This window comes from Polypterus senegalus, chromosome 1, assembly GCF_016835505.1.
Source record: "Polypterus senegalus isolate Bchr_013 chromosome 1, ASM1683550v1, whole genome shotgun sequence".
NCBI lineage: Eukaryota > Metazoa > Chordata > Cladistia > Polypteriformes > Polypteridae > Polypterus > Polypterus senegalus.
In genome coordinates this window covers 102,575,644-102,598,862 of record NC_053154.1, presented here as the reverse complement: position 1 = coordinate 102,598,862, position 23,219 = coordinate 102,575,644, and the positions used below count along the sequence as shown (strand labels likewise).

The window sequence follows — 23,219 nt, the reverse complement described above, 5'->3', positions numbered from 1 at the left end:
CTATAGCGAGAGTAGGGAGAAAGTTGAGAAGACCCTGTAGTGGTGGAGATATTCTCTAGAGAAGAGAGGAAAGAAGATCAGTAGGAACAAAATAGAATACATGTGTGTGAATGAGAGGAAGGTCAGTGGAATGGTGACAATACAGGGAGTAGAGTTGGCGGAAGGTGGATGAGTTTTAATACTTGGGATCAACAATACAGAGTAACAGGGATTGTAGAACAGAGGTAAAAAGGGAGTCCAGGCAGGGTGGAATGGGTGAAGAAGAGTGTCAGGAGTAATTTGTGACAGACAGTTATCAGCAAGAGTGAAAGGGAAGATCTACTGGACGGTAGTGAGACCAGCTTTGTTATATCAGTTGGAGATGGTGGCACTGACCAGAAAGCAGGAGACTGGAGGTAGCAGAGTTAAAGATGTTTAGATTTGTATTGGGTGTGGCAAGGATGGACAGGATCAGAAATGAGTACATTAGAGGGTTGGTTCAGGTTGGACGGTTGAGAGACAAAGTCAGAGAGGCAAGATTGCGTTGGTTTGGATGTGCGGAGGAGAGATCTTGGGTATATTGGGAAAAGGATGTTAAACATAGTGCTGCCAGGCAACAGGAAAAGAGGAAGGTCCAAGAGAAGATTTATGGATATGGCGATAAAGGACATGCAGGTGATATGTGTGACAGAGCAAGATGTAGAGGACAGGAAGATATGGAACAAGATGATCTGCTGTGGCAACCCCTAACGGGAGCAGCCAAAAGAAGAAAACAACTTATTGCTCTGGTGACATGGTATTCATCACATATTTTTAGGATTGTGTGGGGAGATAGGACATGTAGGTGATGGGTGTGACAGAGCAAGATGTAGAGGACAGGAAGATATGGAACAAGATGATCCGCTAACTGGAGCAGCCGAAAGAAGAAGACGACTTATTGCTCTGGTGACATGCTGTTCATCACATATTTTTAGGATTGTGTGGAAGGGTTAGGTAGTTAATTAAGACTGTGAGGTAAATAAACCATTTTTTTCAGGGCCTCATGCAAACTACGACACCATCACTGTTTGTCATTTTTCTACACAGATTACAGGAGTACCTGGTTAATCTCCCTGAGTGTTCTAAGAATGTATCTCACCTGGGTATGTTGAGGAATACTATGCACTGCAGCTTTAAATCCTGGATCTTTGATGTCAGGTCAGTTCCATCACACTAGCATCAAAAATGAGACAGGAGAAAATAAAAGAGGTTTTCAATTATGCAAAAAATGACAACTCTAACAACAAGGAGAGGGATATCAAATTGGACTTCCAAACATTTCATAATCGCAAACACCCCTCACGTAATCAAGTCACATGCCATACTCACCACTACTTTAATATGTTTTGCTAGATCCTTGGAACTTCCCATCAAAAAATCAGAAAAGGCTGTCTACAAAAACAAAGGCAAAATCAAAGAAAGAAAAGATCTAGAAAATATTCAAATTGGTAGCTTATTCCTCACTTATACCTACCCCAGCATAGAACATTTTATTTCGGAAGCGGCTGTTAAATTTTTCAGGATTGGCTTCTAATGGGAGAAGAAAAGAAAAAAATATCAGAACATGGAGAAAAATGATAAAAGAAGCACAATTACAAAGAATAAAAGTTAATGGTGAAAACATGAACACATACAGAGAGACAGAGATAAGCTGAGAACAATCACAGCACACATTTGTTAATCAATTCACTAACATCAGACTAGAATGGCAATCTAATACCTACTGAAATAACTTCTGGCAGGAATGAATCAGGAATGCCAAGCTTAAATGGAGGGTGTCCACTGATTTAAAAGGGCAGGACTAAAGTGAGGGTGCTGTACTGTGTAAAAGAATTCCAAAAGAAAATGTGCTACAATTAATGAGAGGAGAGGTAGCACATATACTTTGAGGCAGAGTGCTGCTTCATGCACAAAAATGGCTCTCCCAAATGAAAAGCCATGGAGTCGAAGGTGAAGGACAGAAGGAGTGAATTGAATATGGAGTTCAATGTGCAGCAGAAGAAATACATGGATATAAATAACAGAAATGTTTACAGTTTTTAATGAATTTTTACTGCAACCCTATTTTTATAATCACCATAGAAATTATTACATTTGACAATGTATATATGTCACAGATTATCTCACTTAGAAATTGCTAAATAGTCTGTTATGGCACCTAAATTGTCAACATGTTTCATGTCAGTCCTCACAGACTTTTTCTTGATGCATAATCTAGTTGTTGGCATTACTGTATGTGAAGTGTCTCCACAGTAATTATTCATTATGACCAGATTTTAAATACTGAAGCAAAAATTAAGATTTGACTTTTAGTCTGGCTACATCTGGAGCTGACATCATCTGTTATCTATTGCCAAACACAACTGACAGGAGTCAATCTAAAAACAAAACAAGGAAAAAAGATGAGCTGGTAATTGAAGATGAAGGCAAGGTGTTCTGGTACAATACAGCAGACACTGAACTCCTTGGTGCAATATTTTTTTTTGCCAATGGCTACTTGTTGCATAAAAAAGTAGATGATATTAGAGGAAGATTAACTTCCCACACAGACATCAGCAACATTTGCTTTATCGTTTTTTAGAACCATCATTAACCCAGACTCTGCAATTTAGCTTTATTGCTTTTCTATTTATCATATGCTGCAAACTGAATTGCCAGAAAAAAATCAGAGGAGGTAGCGTAGGTTTTATGTTAAAATGACGCGTGATGCACTGATGCTAAAATTCCCTCACAAACTACTCACCTGGGGCCTCATGCATAACGGCGTGTGTAGAATTCACACAATAACATGACGTAAGCACAAAAGCCGAAATGTGCTTATGCACAAAAAATTCCAGATGCAGGAATCTGTGCGTTCGCCAACTTCCACGTTGTTCCGCTACATAAATCCCGATCAGTTGTGAAAAGTAACGCTCGTGCAAGCGCCTGCTGTCCCGCCCCAACTCCTCCCAGAATTACACCTCTTTCAATATGCAAATCAATGTAAATAGCCATTAACACTAGAATTACCAGAGCCTACGAAAAAACTCGTAATTCCGTCCCACCTTAAACTGCTTCTTAAATCCCTTCACACCTCTCCGCCAGCGTCCTTTGTTCTCTAAATGTGCTGATAAAGAGAAGCCGGCTATTCCATCCCCACCAATTTAGAACGTGCACGAACTTCTCTCAGCTCATGCCTTGATTGAGTATCTGGGAGTGAAGTGGAGTTTTAGAGTGAAATAATAGATCGTTGTTTGGAACACACGCATTTCATGTCTGTTCTGTTTCTACAGTAATCTGTGTCAACACATTGTTAAAACAGAAACTTTTTTTATATTCTAGTAGTAGATGACAAAATGTAGGCATAAACTATATAATGTATGAAGCCTGAAGTCCAAATAGCAAAGAAACATTTTCACAAGAATAACACAATTGCACTTTTATTCAAACATATAACTGCAGAAAGAAAACGCCGCCTTAACATGCGACATTGACACCAGTTTACTATAACTGACTCCGTGGTTCAATAGATACAGCCCCGCTTGGGAATCAAGGGTCACGGGTTCGATCCTCGCGCCTCCCTTTTGAGAAGTAAACTGTTCTTAGTCTTACTGTTTTAGAATAAAACATACATTTGATTTCAGTCTGTAACAGCCGGTGCAATTTATGATCTTTGTAAAGGTTAGCTTTTTTTTTTTTTATTCACTTTTCACCAATTCCCTTTCATCGCTTTTCCCGTGAAGGTAAATTTTTATGCGTTTTTCCAACCTGAAAGAAATATTGAAAAAAGGTTTAAAAGAAAACAGGGCCCCGATGGGTTTAAAGAATGGAAAATTTCGAGGGCCCCTTTCCCCGGGAAAAAGAAGGGTGTCATTCAGGGAAAAAAAGATTAAGGCCCAAATGGCACGAAATGGGGATTTTTGCGGGGGAACCCGTTAAATTTAAATGGGAAGAAAGGGAAGGGAAACTTTTTAATTGACCAAAGATGTCGAAACGCTTTTTTTGGGTTTTTTCAACAGTAGGAAAAGTGCACTTTTTTTTTTTAAAGAAGGTTCGCGCGCCGGGAACCCCTTTTTAAAGGTTGAGCGAAAAAGTTTGAAAAAAAACCGGGCAGAGGGAAAGGGTTTTGATAAGCCAATTGTTTCTTATTTTTTCCCTCCCCTGAGAAAAAAAACAAAATACAGACGCCCCCTTGGGCCGACCACGGCTACAATTTTCCCGCCCCGAAAATTTTGGCGGTTTTTCCAGCCACCTATTTTCTTTTTTTAAGTTTTATTGAGGTTCGCCACCGACGGGGTTTTTTTCAAAAATATTCTTAGTGCATTTTTTTTCAATATATTGTCTTTTTTTCGGTGTGTAAAGAAACCACAGATAGAGAAAGGGGACCTTTTAAGGAAAAGCAGGGAAAAAGTGCACTTGAAAAAAAGTGCACTTTTTTTTATACTTTTTCACCAATATATGTTTCCCGTGTTTAACACACGGGCAGATGGGGAGGTCTGATGATTGTATAAAGGGGGTTTCTGGTTTTACCATTCTTTTTTTCTGCATGTCATGGGTGCAAAAGAAAAAACATACAGCAAATCGGGACGGCAGGAACACCACAAAACTGAATAAAAAGAAAAGCAAGGACGGAGATACGGGGGCAGCCGCCAGGGTTTGTGGTCAAGAATCAGGGCCCCGCAGAGTCGGGGAAACGCAAAAAGGGTTTTTGATATCAAAAAGTTGTGCACTGTAGGGTACCCTGTTGGAACACTCATTAACACTAGAATTACCAGAGCCTACGAAAAAACTCGTAATTCCGTCCCACCTTAAACTGCTTCTTAAATCCCTTCACACCTCTCCGCCAGCGCCCTTTGTCTTCTAAATGTGCTGATAAAGAGAAGCTGAGCAGCCGCTATTCCATCCCCCACCAATTTAGAACGCACGCGAACTTCTCTCAGCTCATGCCTTGATTGAGTATCTGGGAGTGAAGTGGAGTTTTAGAGTGGAAATAACAGATCGTTGTTTGGAACACGCATTTCATGTCTGTTCCGTTTCTACAGTAATCTGTGTCAACACATTGTTAAAACAGAAACGCTTTTTATATTCTAGTAGTAGATGACAAAATGTAGGCATAAACTATATAATGTATGAAGCCTGAAGTCCAAATAGCAAAGAAACATTTTCACAAGAATAACACAATTGCGCTTTTATTCAAAAATATAACTGCAGAAACAAAAGCCGCCTAAACATGTGACATTGACACCAGTTTATTGTAACTGCCTCCGTGGTTCAATAGACTCAGCCCCGCTTGGGAATCAAGGTCACGAGTTCGATCCTGCGCCCCTCTGTTTTGAGAAGTAAACTGCTCTTAGTCTTACTGTTTTAAAATAAAAGCATACATTTGATTTCAGTCTGTAACAGCGGTGCAATTTATGATCCTTGTAAAGGTTAGCTTTTTTTTTTTATTCACTTTTCATTCTCTCAGTCGCGTTCAGAATCAATCCATACAACCCCATCTGACACGGCTGTTTTCACTAAAAGGCGCTATAGCTCTGCAGTGTACCACGATGCATACTAACGCCAAACACCCTCAACCTAAAGTCCCGGGTTCTGACACACAAGCGCTGGCGAAGCTGCTTTCTTAAGTATCTCACCGTCACTTGCTTTTCTTTTTATTCAGTTTTATTGAGTGTTCCTGCCAGTCCCCGCATGTTGCTGTATGCTGTTTCTTTTGTACTCCAGGACATGCAGAGGAAAGAATGGTAAAGACCAGTAACTTCGGCGCTATATGCAATCATCAGACACTCCCCATCTGCCCGTGTCGTTCAAACACAGGAACATATATTGGTGTAAAAGTATAACAAAAGTGCACTTTTTCCATCGCCTTTTCCTGTAAGAAGCAATGTACACACTTCTCTCTATGCTGTGGTTTCTATTACACACCTGAAAGAAAGAGACAATACATGTGAAAATATCCAGCATACAGCAACATGCGGGACTAGCAGGAACACTCAATAAAACTGAATAAAAAGAAAATCAAGTGACGGTGAGATAAGAAGAAGAAGGCAGCTTCGCCAGCGTCTGTGTGTCAGAACCGGGTGGGGGGGCTTTGGGGGGGGGCGTTAGTATGCATCGTGGTACAACGCAGAGCTATAGCGTCTGTATTCTGTTTCTTTTGTACTCCAGGGCACGCAGAGGAGAGAATAGTAAAGAGCAGTAAGTTCGGCGCTATATGCAATCATCAGACACTCCCCATCTGCCCGTTGTTTTGTTATACTTTTCAATACTTTTATACTGCTCAAACGGGCATGCTCAAAAAATACACGTGTAATGCCACGAAAAGTGCACGCAGACACTTCATTTCGCAAACAAAACAAGTGCACTTTTATTCAAAACTACCTGTATAACCAAGAAAAAGAAAGCAAGTTACAGTAGGCGATTGATACGACAGCTTGCATGGTGCAATGCTAAGAAGTGCAGATTTTCATTCCGTGCTATATAAAATCATCACATTCAAATATTAACAGTTCCCACACACCCAAGGACCGTCCTTCCTACATTTACGACACGTGTACTTGTTGCCGTGTACACACCTCTCTGTGCTATGGTTTCTATTACACTGAATGAGCACCTGACACTGTACTTTCTTCCCTGGGGAAGGGTCCGCATCAGAGAATTTCCAGTTCCTGCATAAATTCACACCCGATCTGACGCTGTTCGTTTTCAAATAATATTGCATTAGTGCGATTATATTTTCACATATATTGTCTCTTTCTTTCAGGTGTGTAATAGAAACCACAGCATAGAGAGAAGTGTGTACATTGCTTCTTACAGGAAAAGGCGATGGAAAAAGTGCACTTTTGTTATACTTTTACACCAATATATGTTCCTGTGTTTGAACGACACGGGCAGATGGGGAGTGTCTGATGATTGCATATAGCGCCGAAGTTACTGGTCTTTACCATTCTTTCCTCTGCATGTCCTGGAGTACAAAAGAAACAGCATACAGCAACATGCGGGACTGGCAGGAACACTCAATAAAACTGAATAAAAAGAAAAGCAAGTGACGGTGAGATCCGAAGAAAGCAGCTACGCCAGCGTTTGTGTGTCAGAACCGGGACTTTAGGTTGGGGTGTTTGGCGTTAGTATGCATCGTGGTACACTGCAGAGCTATAGCGAGCGCGTCTTTAGTGAAAACAGCCGTGTCAGATGGGGTTGTATGGATTGATTCTGAAGCGACTGAGAGAATGAAAAGTGAATAAAAAAAAAGCTAGCCTTTACAAGGATCATAAATTGCACCGGCTGTTACAGACTGAAATCAAATGTATGCTTTTATTCTAAAACAGTAAGACTAAGAGCAGTTTACTTCTCAAAACGGAGGGCGCAGGATCGAACTCGTGACCTTTTGATTCCCAAGCGGGGGCTGAGTCTATTGAACCACGGAGGCAGTTACAATAAAGTGGTGTCAATGTCACATGTTTAGGCGGCATTTTGTTTCTGCAGTTATATTTTTGAATAAAAGCGCAATTGTGTTATTCTTGTGAAAATGTTTCTTTGCTATTTGGACTTCAGGCTTCATACATTATATAGTTTATGCCTACATTTTGTCATCTACTACTAGAATATAAAAAAACGTTTCTGTTTTAACAATGTGTTGACACAGATTACTGTAGAAACGGAACAGACATGAAATGCGTGTGTTCCAAACAACGATCTATTATTTCCACTCTAAAACTCCACTTCACTCCCAGATACTCAATCAAGGCATGAGCTGAGAGAAGTTCGTGCACGTTCTAAATTGGTGGGGGGATGGAATAGCCGGCTGCTCCAGCTTCTCTTTATCAGCACATTTAGAAGACAAAGGGCGCTGGCGGAGAGGTGTGAAGGGATTTAAGAAGCAGTTTAAGGTGGGACTGAATTACGAGTTTTTTCGTAGGCTCTGGTAATTCTAGTGTTAAGATCAGTCTTCTGTGAAAAGACAATGGGAAAAGCACGAGGGAAAACATAACAATTTCAATGAATACCAAGTGGAGGCAAGGAAAATTGTACTATTTGTTGGTTTAAACAGTAGTATAAACAACAAAAGGAAGTCGATCGAATGACATAGCGTGTCAGAGAACCTCGAAAGCTCAAGTTCATAAAGTCGCACATTGCCCAAAATAAAAAAGTTGTCACATATCAAAGTCGCCATGAAAAGGCAAGTCGTAGCCCACTGGCTGAGTGTCATATGAAAGCTTATTAAGGTACAGAGAAAAACAAAAATAGGCACACGGTGGGGGAAAAAAGCATGAAATGTCAACTTTAATCTCGAAATTTCCACTTCAATCACGTAGTTTATTTTGTCATTAAGGTAGAACATCATAAAATTCATCTTAAAATTGTTTAATTTATTAGTTTCTCAAATCTCATTGTAACTAAATTAGCAAGTTAAATGCTTTGTTTTTGTATTTGATCTTCTATGTGTTCTGTGTGTGTGAATCACTACGTGCTTCTTAAACTGGCTTTCTCTTCCTCCAACAGGAAACAGAATCCATTACATTCGTGATATTACAGCTTTCTGAATAATTAAAATACTGATATGTATACATGATATCATTTTCATGATGATAGGAGTTAAATCATGTTATTAAACATGGGAACATGGTGGCGCAGTGATTGTTCATGTCTCAGATGCTTGCTGCGCCATGCACGACCTTTGATGAAATACTTTAGTACAGAAGTACTGTGTCTTTCAAATGTACTAACCTCCAATTAATGTCCTTACTTTTCTTTCTCAAAATACCCAATCTTCACACAATCAGCTCTGTAATAGACATTAAGCCATCTGTAAGCTTAGAGCGCTTCTTCAGAACTTTTAAGGAACATTGAAATATCTTCGTAGTACGTGTTTAATTAGATAGATAGATAATTATTCTATCCAACTATCCTTCCAGTGTCACGCCAGTCCCAGTAAGAATACAGCGCGAGGCAGGAACAATCCGTGAACGGAGCGCAAGCTAATAGCTAGCGCTGCGTCACCGTGTCCTGGCATGCTGAATTAGTTTCAGTGTATTTATAAAGCCGTGTCAGAGATGTTGATCTAAAAAAGAAAGGATAACCACAAAGGAACAGCAGCACTGCTTTGACGCTGGGTGCCGCCAGTCTGCAAAACCGAGTGCAGAACTTGCGTACGACAGGGTATGAGTTACCGTGGAAATGTGCGCTGCTTTATGCCAAGTTTAGGTTTTATACATTGCGATTTGAACATGGAAACGTTCTTACGCAACATTTCTGTGCATATGCACTGCTTATACATGAGGCCCCTGATCTAGGGCATTCAATGATAAAATGCCATGCTTTCTGTAGTGTTTCTCTTAATTGTTTCCCAGATTCTACTGCTGACACCATCAACAGTGTATTGATCGAATTATATGGTATAATTATGAAATACAAACACTTGCATCTTAAATAAATATTTATTTTTGACAGGTGCTTTAAAAAATAAGCTTAAGGAAGATATATTCCAAATATTATCAGCATGTATCCAACCCCAACAACAGGAAAATGAGATAATCACTTCTTCTTAAGAGAACACATTAAAAACTGCAATTTTGGATTAATTCACTGCACAACACTGTCGGGCGTATCTTATAGATTTTTGGGTGCTGATCATAAATATCACATCAAAATTTACCCATCATGAAACCATTCAGTTTTGTTGTGATTTTTTTCTTATATTTGTATCCAAACATTTTCGCTCCTGTAAGTGACTTATCAACAACAGTTTGTGCAGCCTGGGCATGTCCAGGTATGGAATCAGGCCAGGTTGGAAACTATAAAGGTAGCTTGCAAACACCGACCCTGCTCATTTGGTTTATATAAATAGTCAGTGTGTATGTATAGTATCAGTATAGTGAACTATAGTATCTCTAAAACAGTAAGCAAGCTTGATGCTGTAGACGTTTTGGTGTCGGGCGATATGTCTTGTCAATGTCGTAACAGCTGTGATACATTCTGCTATATCTGTGGCGAATATACACTTGCGCCACAGAGATGTTGGATGACTGCTCTTGTGAATAAAGCTTATCATCTGTATTTCGGCTGCAAAATTCAAGACAAGGAATGGACGCCTCACATTTGCTGTGCGACATGTGCTGTCAGCCTGACTCAGAGGCACTCGAAAGATGATGCTGTTTGCTGTTCCGATGATATGGTGAGAACAGAAAGACCATGTGACGGACTGTTACTTCTGTTTGACTAATGTGTCTGGTTTCTATGCCAAAAACAAGAAGTCAATTGAATATCCTAATCTGCCTTCAAGCAATGAGACCCGTGCTACATGACGACAGTCTTCCAATTCCAAAACCACCAGAGGACTGGACCTTAGACGAACCAGATGAAGAAACTGCAATGCAGGGTCCTGACAGTGACATTGACCCGGATTTTGAACCGTGCTCATCAGGCAATCCACATCTGATAACACAGTCCGAATTGAACGATTTTGTAAGAGATTTGGGTCTGTCAAAAGCAAAAGCTAAGCTGCTGGGTTCGAGACTGCAGGAATGATGTTTACTTTCACCAGGTACGAAAATTTCTGCGTTTTGAGGCCAACATCATGATATAACCAAATTTGTTGCACAAATCGACAGTCTCCGTTTCTGTTGTGACATTGAAGGATTGTTCTTAGCCTTGGGTTGTAATCACAACCCGAAAGAGTGGCATCTCTTCATTTATTCATCAATGTTAAGCCTGAAAGCTGTTCTGCTACACAATGGCAATGTTTATCCTTCAGTACCTGTTGGCTATGCAGCACACATGAAAGTATAAGAATATAACTGTTGCTGAAGCACGTCCAGTATAACAGGTACAACTGGAATATCTGTGGAGATCTTAAAGTTGTTGCTCTGTTAGTAGGACTGTAGCTCGGCTATACAAAGTACTGTTGTTTCATCTGTGAATGGGACAGCCGTGCCAAAGAGTTGCACTATTCTCGACAGAACTGGCCACTCCGTAAAAAGTTAGTTCCAGGACAGAAAAATGTGGCACATGAATCGCTTGTCGATCCAGAAAAGATATTTTTGTCTCCTCTTCACATAAAACTGGGATTCATGAAAAATTTCGTGAAAGCACTGAACAAGGAAGGCGAAGGTTTTCATTATTTAAGACAGATGTTCCCAAGAATAACTGATGCCAAGATCAAAGAGGGCATTTGTTTTGGCCCCCAGATCAGACATGATATGAGTGACAAGTGGTTTGAAAATCTGTTAGTTGGGCTGGAAACAATTGCCTGGAAAGCCTTCAAAGACGTTGTTGACAGTTTTCTGGGCAATTACAGAGCCCCAAACTACATGCAACTGGTAGACAAATTTCTCAAAGCATACAAGAAAATGAAGTACAACATGTCGCTCAAGATTCATTTCCTCCACTCACACTTGGACTTCTCTGCAAATCTCAGTGCTATCATTGACGAACACGGTGAAAGGTTTCACCAGGACATTGCTATGATGGAGAAACGATACCAGGGCAACTGGTATCCGTCAATGCTTGCTGACTACTGTTGGACACTGCAACATGATGCACCAGACATTGAATACAAAAGAAAATCAGGAGCAAAACACTTTTAATTGTGTTGAATTTAATAGCTTATGCGAAACATAAACGTGACTAAATACGTTATTGTCAGTAAACATATAAATGTCTGTTTCTCAGAGTTCCCACGTGATGCAGTAAAACCAAAACTATATTTGTACATACCCAGTAGGTACCTGTCACAATCAGCAAAATCTTATCAGGACGCAAGGCTTTTCAAAAAAATCGTTGTGCAGTGTTACCAAATAAACACCAGTTATTAACTAACTTACTGCTATACTGCCCAGAGCGGTTTCTTGGTCTGTGAGAATGGTGTTAAAAACAATTCTAATTCATAATCTTCGGAGGCTAATAAAGCATGTTTAAGAATGTTATCTTATGTTACATATAAATTAGGAACTGTATTCAACTTTTGACAGGTAACAAGGTGCTAAAATGACTTGCCCACATGCTTACCAAGCTCAATAAGACACTTAAAGCCGTCTTTATTTCATACTTTTTTGCTCATCTAAGTGAAGTGTTTTCCTCATATTCTAGAAGGGTCTTTGATATAATAGTATCGCAAAACCATGCTTCATTTTGTAGGATGGTGTGGCAAATTTTTAAATTCCAAAGGGCTTTTTGATCAAGGTCTAGTAATTGTAGTGCCAGAATGAATAGCAAAAAATTACTTAAGTAACAGACTGCTTATTTAATAGGTGTTCATTTTCTAAATAAACGATTGATTTTATAGTCTCCGGTAAAGCAGTATTTTAACATAAAGCGTATGTGTTGTGTAATTTTCACATGTAATAAACAATATCCTTGCTACTGACTATGTCTGGTTTGAGAATAACACTAAAAACAGTCTGGTTTTAATTATATTCATCAATTTCAAAGCAGCACTATAAGCTAAGCCAGTTGAGTGCCTGGCCATTGTTGAATGTATGAAATTTGAACTGTAAATTTTATTTTGGAAAAAGGACAGCATATAGTGCAACTCAAAAAGGCACGGACTGGGAAAAAAACTTGGGTTGATATGTATATTTACAAGAGTAAGTCCATTATATTCAGAAGATATTAAGCACTGAACGATAGTGAAAACTTATTTTAATTTCTGAAAATTGTCAAAAATGGTAGGCTTTTAATTTGGGTGTTTTTCTGGTTCACCTGTGTTCTATTTTATTGCATTTGTTTTATTTGAAAATACAGCCCAATCAAACAAATTAAAATAACACACCTATGAAATCCATGAAACTCAGTATTCAACCTCTATCCAAACAAGACAGCTGTCTTAAATAGTTGTTTGTCTTGTTAAAACCTACAGAAAAATGCACACTGAGAATACAGTGCATCCGGAAAGTATTCACAGCGCATCACTTTTTCCACATTTTGTTATGTTACAGCCTTATTTCAAAATGGATTAAATTCATTTTTTTCCTCAGAATTCTACACACAACACCCCATAATGACAACGTGAAAAAAGTTTACTTGAGGTTTTTGCAAATTTATTCAAAATAAAAAAAACTGAGAAATCACATGTACTGTACATAAGTATTCACAACCTTTGCTCAATACTTTGTTGATGCACCTTTGGCAGCAATTACAGCCTCAAGTCTTTATGAATATGATGCCACAAGCTTGGCACACCTATCCTTGGCCAGTTTCACCCATTCCTCTTTGCAGCACCTCTCAAGCTCCATCAGGTTGGATGGGAAGCATCTGTGCACAGCCATTTTAAGATCTCTCCAGAGATAGTCAGTCGGATTCAAGTCTGGGCTCTGGCTGGGCCACTCAAGGACATTCACAGAGTTGTTCTGAAGCCACTCCTTTCATATCTTGGCTGTGTGCTTAGGGTCATTGTCCTGCTGAAAGATGAACCGTCACCCCAGTCTGAGGTCAAGAGCGTTCTGGAGCAGGTTTTCATTCAGGATGTCTCTGTACATTGCTGCAGTCATCTTTCCCTTTATCCTGACTAGTCTCCCAGTTCCTGCCGCTGAAAAACATCCCCACAGCATGATGCTGCCACCACGATGCTTCACTGTAGGGATGGTATTGGCCTGCTGATGAGCGGTGCCTGGTTTCCTCCAAACGTGACGCCTGGCATTCACACCAAAGAGTTCAATCTTTGTCTCATCAGACTACAGAATTTTGTTTCTCATTGTCTGAGAGTCCTTCAGGTGCCTTTTGGCAAACTCCAGCTCTAGAAAGAGTCCTGGTGGTTTCGAACTTCTTCCACCTACGGATGATGAAGGCCTCTGTGCTCATTGGGACCTTCAAAGCAGCAGAAATTTTTCTGTAACCTTCCCCAGATTTGTGCCTCAAGACAATCCTGTCTCGGAGGTCTACAGACAATTCCTTTGACTTCATGCTTGGTTTGTGCTCTGACATGAACTGTCAACTGTGGGACCTTATATAGACAGGTGTGTGCCTTTCCAAATCATGTCCAATCAACTGAATTTACCACAGGTGGACTCCAATTAGGCTGCAGAAACATCTCAAGGATGATCAAGGGAAACAGGATGCACCTGAGCTCAATTTTGAACTTCATGGCAAAGGCTGTGAATACTTATGTACATGTGATTTCTCAGTTTTTTTATTTTGAATAAATTTGCAAAAACCTCAAGCAAACTTTTTCATGCTGTCATTATGGGGTGTTGTGCGTAGAATTCTGAGGGAAAAAAAGAATTTAATCCATTTTGGAATAAGGCTGTAACAAAATGTGGAAAAAGTGATGCGCTGTGAATACTTTCCAGATGCACTGTATGTATGATGTAAAATTAGTCTTTTTATTCAAACTGCTTTTATTTTTTTTTCTTTAGTCAAGACAAGTACTCAAAATAAATCTGTGTCCCTTTTGGATTTTGGGACAGGCTTGGCAATTGTATTTATTACAACTATTCCTAGTCATACCCAGTCAAAAGTACATACTGTGGTTTGCTTATTCCTTTTTCTTTTATAAAATGTCTTATATGCCAAAGAATTAGAGGCATGATAGTCCCCCGCAAAGTTGTGTTAGTGAGTAGCTAACATTTCATATTTTTTTGTTTTGCAGCCTGCCTAACATCATGTTAATTTTTTCTATATAAATTAGGCATTGTTTGTCATTAATGAAGCAATTAAATGCAGTATATCACTGTATTTTTCTGTTTTTTGTAAGAGACCACCTCAATATGTGATGCTATGCTGTGACTGAAGCATTTATCGGCATGTACCAGCAGATACCACAACAACTATGACTCTTTTTTGCAATGTACAGCTGTTAGTCATCTGGAGGAACTTGATTATACCTAAAACCCTTGTCATAAAACATATAGTACCATATGGGGTAATAGAACAGTGTAGAGATCTGAACCTTTCAAAACATTCAAGAACATTCAGAACTGAAATCTGCATGTGATAACCCTGTCCTGGAAATAGTTCCTAATAAAACGCTTGCATTGATTTAGGTCTAAGTCTGGAATCACAAAACAAAAAAAGAAAAACACAAACTCAGATGCACCCCTATTATACCTTAGTACTGTTACTATTTGCACCACTATAATTATAAATTAACAGAGAAAACAGGATATGGGAGCATTTCTTATGGCCTTTTAATGCAAACTCAATGAATGCCTACATCTCGAAATGTAATGTAGCATTAATATCACAAGGGTCTTTAAGGAACAATCTCTCTACTCTCTCTCCACCCTGAAGAATACTGATGTTAACACTAGAATCCCTGAAACCTACGAAAAAGGTCGTTGTCCTTTTTGTAAATGAGAGCGATCAGTGCAGTGTTTATTAATGGGTTCAAAGTGGTACTGGAAGTGGCATGGCTGAGCATTTGAATATATGGGAATAGCAAAACACTACGGAGAGTTTGAAAAGCAGCCCACTATGGTTAGGAGAATAACCAGAATTAAGGCCAGGTGGTGAAAACAGGGTCTACAACATGGCCACATCTTCTGCAGACAATTTGGGGATGGATACATTTTTTTAGTAAAGCATTAAATGCAGAAGGTGAGGGATATCAGCTTCCGTGAAAAACTGAATATAACTGTGTTAGATTTGGCACAGAAGACATATTAGGTGCAACAAAAATCAGCTTTTTCCAGTAATAAAAGAATTAAGTTAAGCTCATTTGGTTGTAATTTGCAGTTTGCACTGAAATCAGATACATGAACAGCAAGCATCCTACAAGGAAGAGGTAAGTAATTCTCAGTCACAAATTTTCTGTCTTTGTACTCATGCTAACTCTGAAGTATACACAATAGCAACATCACAAACAGCACCTTTAGCAGCAATCCAAACATAAGATTGATCACTGACAGAATCTGTATTAATGGCCAGAAATTAACTGTTGTTAGTTTAGCACAGTAACCAGTATTTTCAAGAAAGGGGGATTAAATCTCCAGTGAAAGGCACATTTTGGAACACATTTCAGGAGCTGAAATTGAACTTGTACAGACTGATCACACAAAGGTGTGATCTCAAGACTGGCAATGTAAAGTAAGTAGGCTAACGACTAAGAAATGAAGCAGTCAATCTCAATCTTAGAATGAGATAGGTGGCATGATTTAACATACAATAAACAAAAGGAAATACTCGGATAGTGGGATTAAAGAAATACTCTATCCAAAAGATAATTTTATATGTTAATTACCCCATGTAGTTTGTAGTGATGGCTGAGAAAAAAAATTAATCTCAAATTTTCGTGGAGAATGGAGATAATGTTGTTTTAGATAGACAGCCAGCCAGCCAGCCAGCTAGATAGATAGATAGATAGATAGATAGATAGATAGATAGATAGATAGATAGATAGATAGATAGATAGATAGATAGATAGATAGATAGATAGATAGATAGATAGATAGATAGATAGATAGATAGATAGATAGATAGATAGATAGATAGATAGATAGATAGATAGATAGATAGATAGATAGATAGATAGATAGATAGATAGATAGATAGATAGATAGATAGATAGATAGATAGATAATCAAGGTTTACGCTCAAAATGTGTAAAATGCCCAAAATTGTTGCTGAAATACTGGTAGATAAATACCTCCAGAAAAGGAAACCACTTCAGAAACAGAACTCTTGACAAATGAAGGGGGTGGGTGGGCAGGTTAACGGATCTTTAGTTCAAAAGCATGACCACAGGTGAAGGAGCTTCATCTTTGTGGATTACGTTTATTTTCTGGACAAGGGTATAATTTTAAGATTAACATTATAAAGCAAGAAGGTTAACAACTTATAAATAAAAAAATGGTGAATATTAGAGTGAATGAGATCAGTGGCATGATGAATAAAATGAAAATAATCTGGCAGTGGGATTAAGACAGAAGTGTTGACTAATGAATGTGGGGGTTTTCAATTCAAAAGAGTATGCATATGTGAAGAGGCTTCCTGTTTGTGGACTACTCATAAATCTAATTTATTTTTAATCTAACAACATTTTAGCAAAAAATACATGCATGCCCTTTTTTTCTTCTGCTGTTGCCTGGCTTTTGTTGCCATTGGCTCCCATTCTATCAGAAATGTTACCTCCATTCTGCATGAAAACATGAGATTACTTTTTTTCACTGCATTCACTACAAACTACATAGGGTAAATAACATGAAAAAAATGTAATTTTTGGGAAGAACATTCCTTTAAGTGAACAGAATGAGTCAGATAAGCCCAGATCATAAGCAAATTTGCACAGTGATCAAGCTGCATGTGGGTGACATTGCCATGTATGATATTTGTATTTTTGCCCAGAATGATTTCTTAAAGGAAGATTGGTATGAAGTAGGTCAGTATAGAACACAAACAGCAATTTTCTTATGACCTATTTCTTTTAGAGCATAAGAGGCCCTCCTGTACTAACTGAAGCCTAAACTAAGTATCTTAACATGTAGGTACCAATAAACAAGGATCACCATGATATGCTTCAAAGATTTAGCAGACTCAGGAGCCACAATAATGTACTGCTTATTATCTGGTCTATGAATGTCTCTGCCCTGAATGTGAATTCTTTGACGATGCGACAGCTGAGCTTTTACACAACAAATAGTCAAGAATTCAGGCTCTCTTAGTATTCAACCCTAGGCCCCAACCATTCCAGGACATAATAATTAATAACAGTAACCTCCTGAGATTGAAAGCAAAGTAATGCAAGGTGAAAAGAAAATGGATGTTAACAAGAGTACTGGGATTTCCTATCCAAACCCCCACAAATGAACATACATTTTTTTCCCTGACAATAGCCATAAATTTGGTTTCCAAAAAGTAGAAAATCCCTTTTATTCCAAGCCTTCCTACCCAGCCACAACACAAATCAAACCAAAAGCCAAACACTTCTCTTAAAATTGTCTGGATGTAAATTTTAGGCATATAGAATTTAGACTATATTTGTAATAGAGATCTCTATTTTTTAATCCGCTGCGTGGGGGCTTGTTTTGCTTTGAATGTGCTCTGTCTCTGGGTATGTCAGAGGACCGGGACTGTGTGAAGTGGGGTCTAGCCTCACGTGGGGAGGCAAAAAGAGAGGGTGGGGGGTTAAGGGGGGGAGAGAAAGAGAGCAGACTATATCTATATCTAATCTATCCTTTTAATTTTTATAATTATAACTACCAACGTAATAATAGGCTGCATGGCAATAACTATTGGGGAAATAGGAAATTAAGGCTGAAGCTGTCTCACTTCCAGTTAAGCCTATAAAATGACATCAAAAATTCAGAATCAAAGTCTCCATGATGGGACAGTTAACTTGAGCTGGAATGTTAAAGGCCTGAATCAAGAATTAAAGAGAAAGAAAGTACTCTCTCACCTAACAGGTTTAAATGCTAAAATAGTATTTTTACAGGAGACCCACTTACTAAGCAAGGATCAGTTCCGGCTGCAAAAAGACTGGACTGGCCAAATGTTCCATTCTAGTTTTACAAAGAAAACTAGAGGTGTGGGAATTCTCATACATAGAACAGTCCATTTGTAGCATCAGATGTAGTATTGGATCCTGAAGGGAGATATGTGATGGTCATGGGAGACTTATCTAACTGTAAAATGATTTTGATAAATGTTTATGCACCTAATGTTGATGATAAGGAATTTATACAAAATTTATTTGCATCCATTCCCAATCTGAACACTCATAAAATTATAATGGCTGGGGACTTTAATTGTGTTTTAAATCCACTCTTAGATAGGACTTCTACCACAGGGGGGACAACATCTAACACTGCAAAGATAATTACAAAGTTTATAACTGATCACAACTTATCAGACCCCTGGAGGTTTTAAACCCAAACTCAAGAACATATTCTTTCTACTCACCAGTACATCATTGCTACTCAAGAATTGATTATTTCTTTATAGATAATAATTTCTTGCCTGATTAAATCTTGCAAATACGATGCTATTGTTATTTCTGACCATGCACCTCTGATCTTGGAGCTAAAGTTACTATGCCCCACACACTCACCTCGCAGATGGTGTCTCAACCCGCTTCTATTAGCAGATGAGAATTGTACTGAATTTATATCCAAACAAATCAGCTTCTTCCTAGAGACAAATACATCCCAGAGATTTCTGCAGGAATACTCTGGGAAACTCTTAAGGCCTTCTTAAGAGGACAGATTATCTCATATCTTTCCCACAGAAATAAATTAGAAACCAAGAAAGTAGCAGAGCTAAAAAGTGAAATTACTAGAATAGATGAAGAACATGCCAGGCTTCCAAGCGAGGCTCTACATAGGAAAAGGCAGGCTCTGCATTCAGAACTAAACCTCTTGACAACTAAAGAAACTGAACAACTAATTTATAAATCCAGACATCATTACTATGAACATGGAGAGAAAGCTAATAAGCTTTTAGCTCAACAAATTCACAAGCAAGAAGTCCAACGCAATCCCAGTAATCACCAACACGAAGGAGACAAAATCATCGACCACAAAAATATAATGCACACATTTCAGAGACTACTATAAATCCTTATATCTACTGAGTTTAAAGAAGACAATACACAATCTAATGCATTTCTGGATACATTACAGATACCACAAATAGACACTTTTAGTGCAGAGGAACTCGATAAACCACTGGCGTTATCAGAATTACTAGATGCTATAAAGGCACTTCAAGGCAGGAAAGCAGCAGGCCCTGATGGCTACCCTGCTCAGCTAGCTCCCCTCCTATTAGCAACATTTACAGAAGCCAGAGACAATCAAACTCTTCCTCAAACTTTTCGCCAAGCATTAATCACAGTTTTTCCAAAACAAAATAAGGACTTATTACAATGTGCTTCATACAGACCAATTTCACTTTTGAATAATGACGTTAAAATACTCTCAAAATCATAGCTAGAAGGATGGAGAAAGTGCTCCCTTCGGTAATATCACAAGATCAATCTGGATTTATCAAGGGTTGACACTTCAAATCTTTGATGCCTGTTTAATGTAATATACTCACCAACTAAATCAAACACCCCAGAAATATTATTATCATTGGATGCAGAAAAAGCATTTGACATGATTGAATGGAAATACCTTTTTACTACATTGGAGAAATTTGGGTTTGGCACGAACATTTGTGCATGGATCAAATTACTGTAAACCAATCCAGAAGCTTCAGTTTGCATTAACAACGTTTGTTCAGACTACTTTAAACTAGAACGTGGTACCAGACAAGGATGCCCTGCCCTGCTACTGCTTGCAATCACCATTTAACCACTGGCAATACACTGTTGAAAGACGGACCAGATAAAGGGGATTATCAGAGAAGGACTGGAACAGAAAATTTCTCTATATGCAGATGATATGGTACTGTATATATCAGACCCACAAAATTCTGTGCCTGCAGTCTTAACAGCACTCACAGAATTTCAAAAGATCTCTGGTCTCAGAATTAATCTGAATAAAAGTGTACTCTTTCCAGTGAATTCTCAAGCATATAATATTAGATTAGATACCCTACCTTTTATCATTGCAGAACAGTTTAAATACCTAGGGTAAACATCACAAGTAAACATAAAGCTCTTTATCAACAAAATTTGCGTCTGCATGGAAAAAATTAAGCAAGACTTGCATAGATGGTCAACCCTTCATCTCACTCTAGCTGGAAGAATTAACACTGTTAAGATGAATATTCTTCCTAAGCTCCTTTTTTATTTCAAAACATCCCAATATACATCAATAAATCATTTTTAAGCAATTAGATTCAACAATAACCTCATTTATTTGGAACTCAAAACATCCACGTATCCAAAGAGCGACCCTACAAAGACAAAAGGCAGAAGGTGGCATGGCTCTACCTAACTTCCAGTTTTATTACTGGGCAGCAAACATACAAGCTATAAAAACCTGGACACAAATAGAAGAACATACACAGGCTTGGTCCGCAATAGAAGTAAAATCCTGCAGTACTTCTTTATATTCCTGCTTGTGCCCCAATAAATGCAAGTTATCGGCAATATACTAATAACCCAATTGTGCTTCACTCACTTAGAATATGGAACCAATGTAGAAAGCATTTTAAGATGGAGAAGCTTTTATCTGTGGCACCTCTGCAAGAGAACCACCTCTTTCAACCTTTGCAAACATATGCAGTTTTAATATCTGGAAAAAATTTGGGATTAACTTGCTTAGAGATCTTTATATAGACAACGTCTTTGCATCCTATGAACAATTACATTCCAAATTTAACATTCCAGCTACACATTTCTTTCACTATCTTCAAATTAGGAACTTTGTTAAACAGAACCTTCCCGATTTTCCTCATCTTGCACCCTCATCCATGCTGGAAAAAATATTGCTCAATCTCAAGGACTCAGACACCATCTCTGCAATATATAAAATCATTTTACAGTCCCTCCCTTTCAAAGATCCAAGAGGACACTGGGAAAAAGATCTCTCAATTAATATATCAGAAAAGGAGTGGAAAGTAGCAATGCAGAGAATTCACTCAGCTCCATATGCAAAGCATACAATTATTCAACTCAAAATTATATATCGAGCACATCTGTCTCGCCAAAAAAATCTCTAAAATGTATCCAGGGCAAGATCTAACCGGTGAACGCTGCAATCAAGTCCCAGCCTCACTGGGTCACATGTTCTGGGCCTGCACCAAACTAACATCATTCTGGACCAAAATGTTTAATTACCTTTCAGACAGCCTTGGTCACAATCCCTCCTAACCCATTAACAGCTGTGTTTGGGGTTCTTCCAGATGGGTTTAAAGTGGAGAAGGACAAACAAACTGTGATTGCATTCACTACACTTTTGGCACGCAGACTTATTCTGCTAAACTGGAAGAATCCAAACTCTCCTCTTTTAAATCAGTGGGAAACCATGTTTTATACTATTTGAAATTGGAAAAAATCAAATACTCAGTTAGAGGATCTGTACAGATTTGTTTCGAAACATGGAAGGATCTAATCAGTAATATTTTATAATAAGCTCTTAAAGCACAGAGGAAGCAGTTGTTTCTGAATTTCTTTTTCTTCTCCATTCGTCTCTGTTGACTTGTCAGACTTATCAATTTGGGTATGTTTGCAGGCCTTGGGTTTTGCTCCGTTTGCCTTGCTCTCTCTCTCAGGGGTGGGGGTTGACTTGTTCTCAATTCTACTTTTTGTAAAAATTGATTGATTTGTATGGAATGATTGCAATAAAATTAATAAAATTTCAGGAGAAAAAATAAATAAATAAAATTGTCTGGATGTGGCAATCCCAACTCTCCAATCTCAGATGTATAACTTCTTAATGAGAAACTTAAATGAGAATTGTGGCTACAATTACAAAATAAGGTTTAGTAAGAACAGGCTATAAAAACAATAAACAGACCAGCTGTTCTTGCAGATGAACATCACAAGTATGGCACAGATACACAGCACCTAGCCCTATCTGTAAACTCCAAGGAGGAGGGTGAGATTTGTTATAAAGGTGCTGGCTGTAAAAGGATTGCAGTCATAAGCTGAGGTTTATTGAAGGTGAGAATAAAGACAAGACATGGGTCCTCAGCAACATAACTTGATAAAGGAGGAAAACACTAAACTGCAACTATTTAAGGGAAGAGTCTAACAGTATTTACTATTACAACCTGAAAATCTCAGTGGCCTGGAAATTGTCAAAAGCATTGGTGGCTTTTTTAAGCTACTGTATGTTACAACCTGTGATCTATAGGTGAGCTTAAGACATGCTAGATACAGAAGAAACAGGCACAAGTTCAAGTCACAAGCTTGTTTTATTATTGGGGAAATTGCTTTGTGGGCTTAGATTGCAGCAACACAGAAGTGAAGGTAAAAATAAATATGTTGACCTTCAAAAGATAAAGGTGCCCCTTGCTTCTTTTGGACGCTCTGCTGGTCCAAATAATTGAGAAATTTCAGGATCTGACACCTCGGATGCAAAGAGTTATTAGTGGGATTATGTAACATATGTCAATGTTGCACCACAAGAACAAAGTCATGGAAGAAAGGAGATAGTTAAACAGGCTTTTTTTTTTTTTTTTTAAAGAAATGGCATCATTACTATCTACACCCTTTTCAATGGAAACTATATGAACTGTGGCATTTGTCTTTTAGAGAAGACGTTTAAATATTATTTTCTTGCAAGGTCACCTTCTAACTGAGGGCTACCAATTTCTTGGATAACACTTTTTGTTCTTTTTTTATCTTAATAACACCCTGTGGAAAATTGTGAGGTATTATTAAACATTAAGCTGTGAGGCCT

General features: G+C 38.4%; 1 protein-coding gene across 6 annotated transcripts in view; it reads right to left on the bottom strand.

Annotated features, from left to right (window-relative positions):
- dgkza (diacylglycerol kinase, zeta a) overlaps nucleotides 1–23,219 on the bottom strand; it is a 226,338-nt gene that overhangs the window by 75,302 nt on the left and 127,817 nt on the right. For all 6 annotated transcript variants that reach the window (XM_039754799.1, XM_039754753.1, XM_039754788.1 and 3 more), the window contains 3 exons: nucleotides 1,493–1,548; nucleotides 1,348–1,410; nucleotides 1,118–1,191 (listed from right to left, as the gene is read on the bottom strand). In XM_039754799.1, coding sequence (XP_039610733.1) covers nucleotides 1,118–1,191; nucleotides 1,348–1,410; nucleotides 1,493–1,548 — 193 coding nt within the window. The remainder of the gene's footprint in view (nucleotides 1–1,117; nucleotides 1,192–1,347; nucleotides 1,411–1,492; nucleotides 1,549–23,219) is intronic.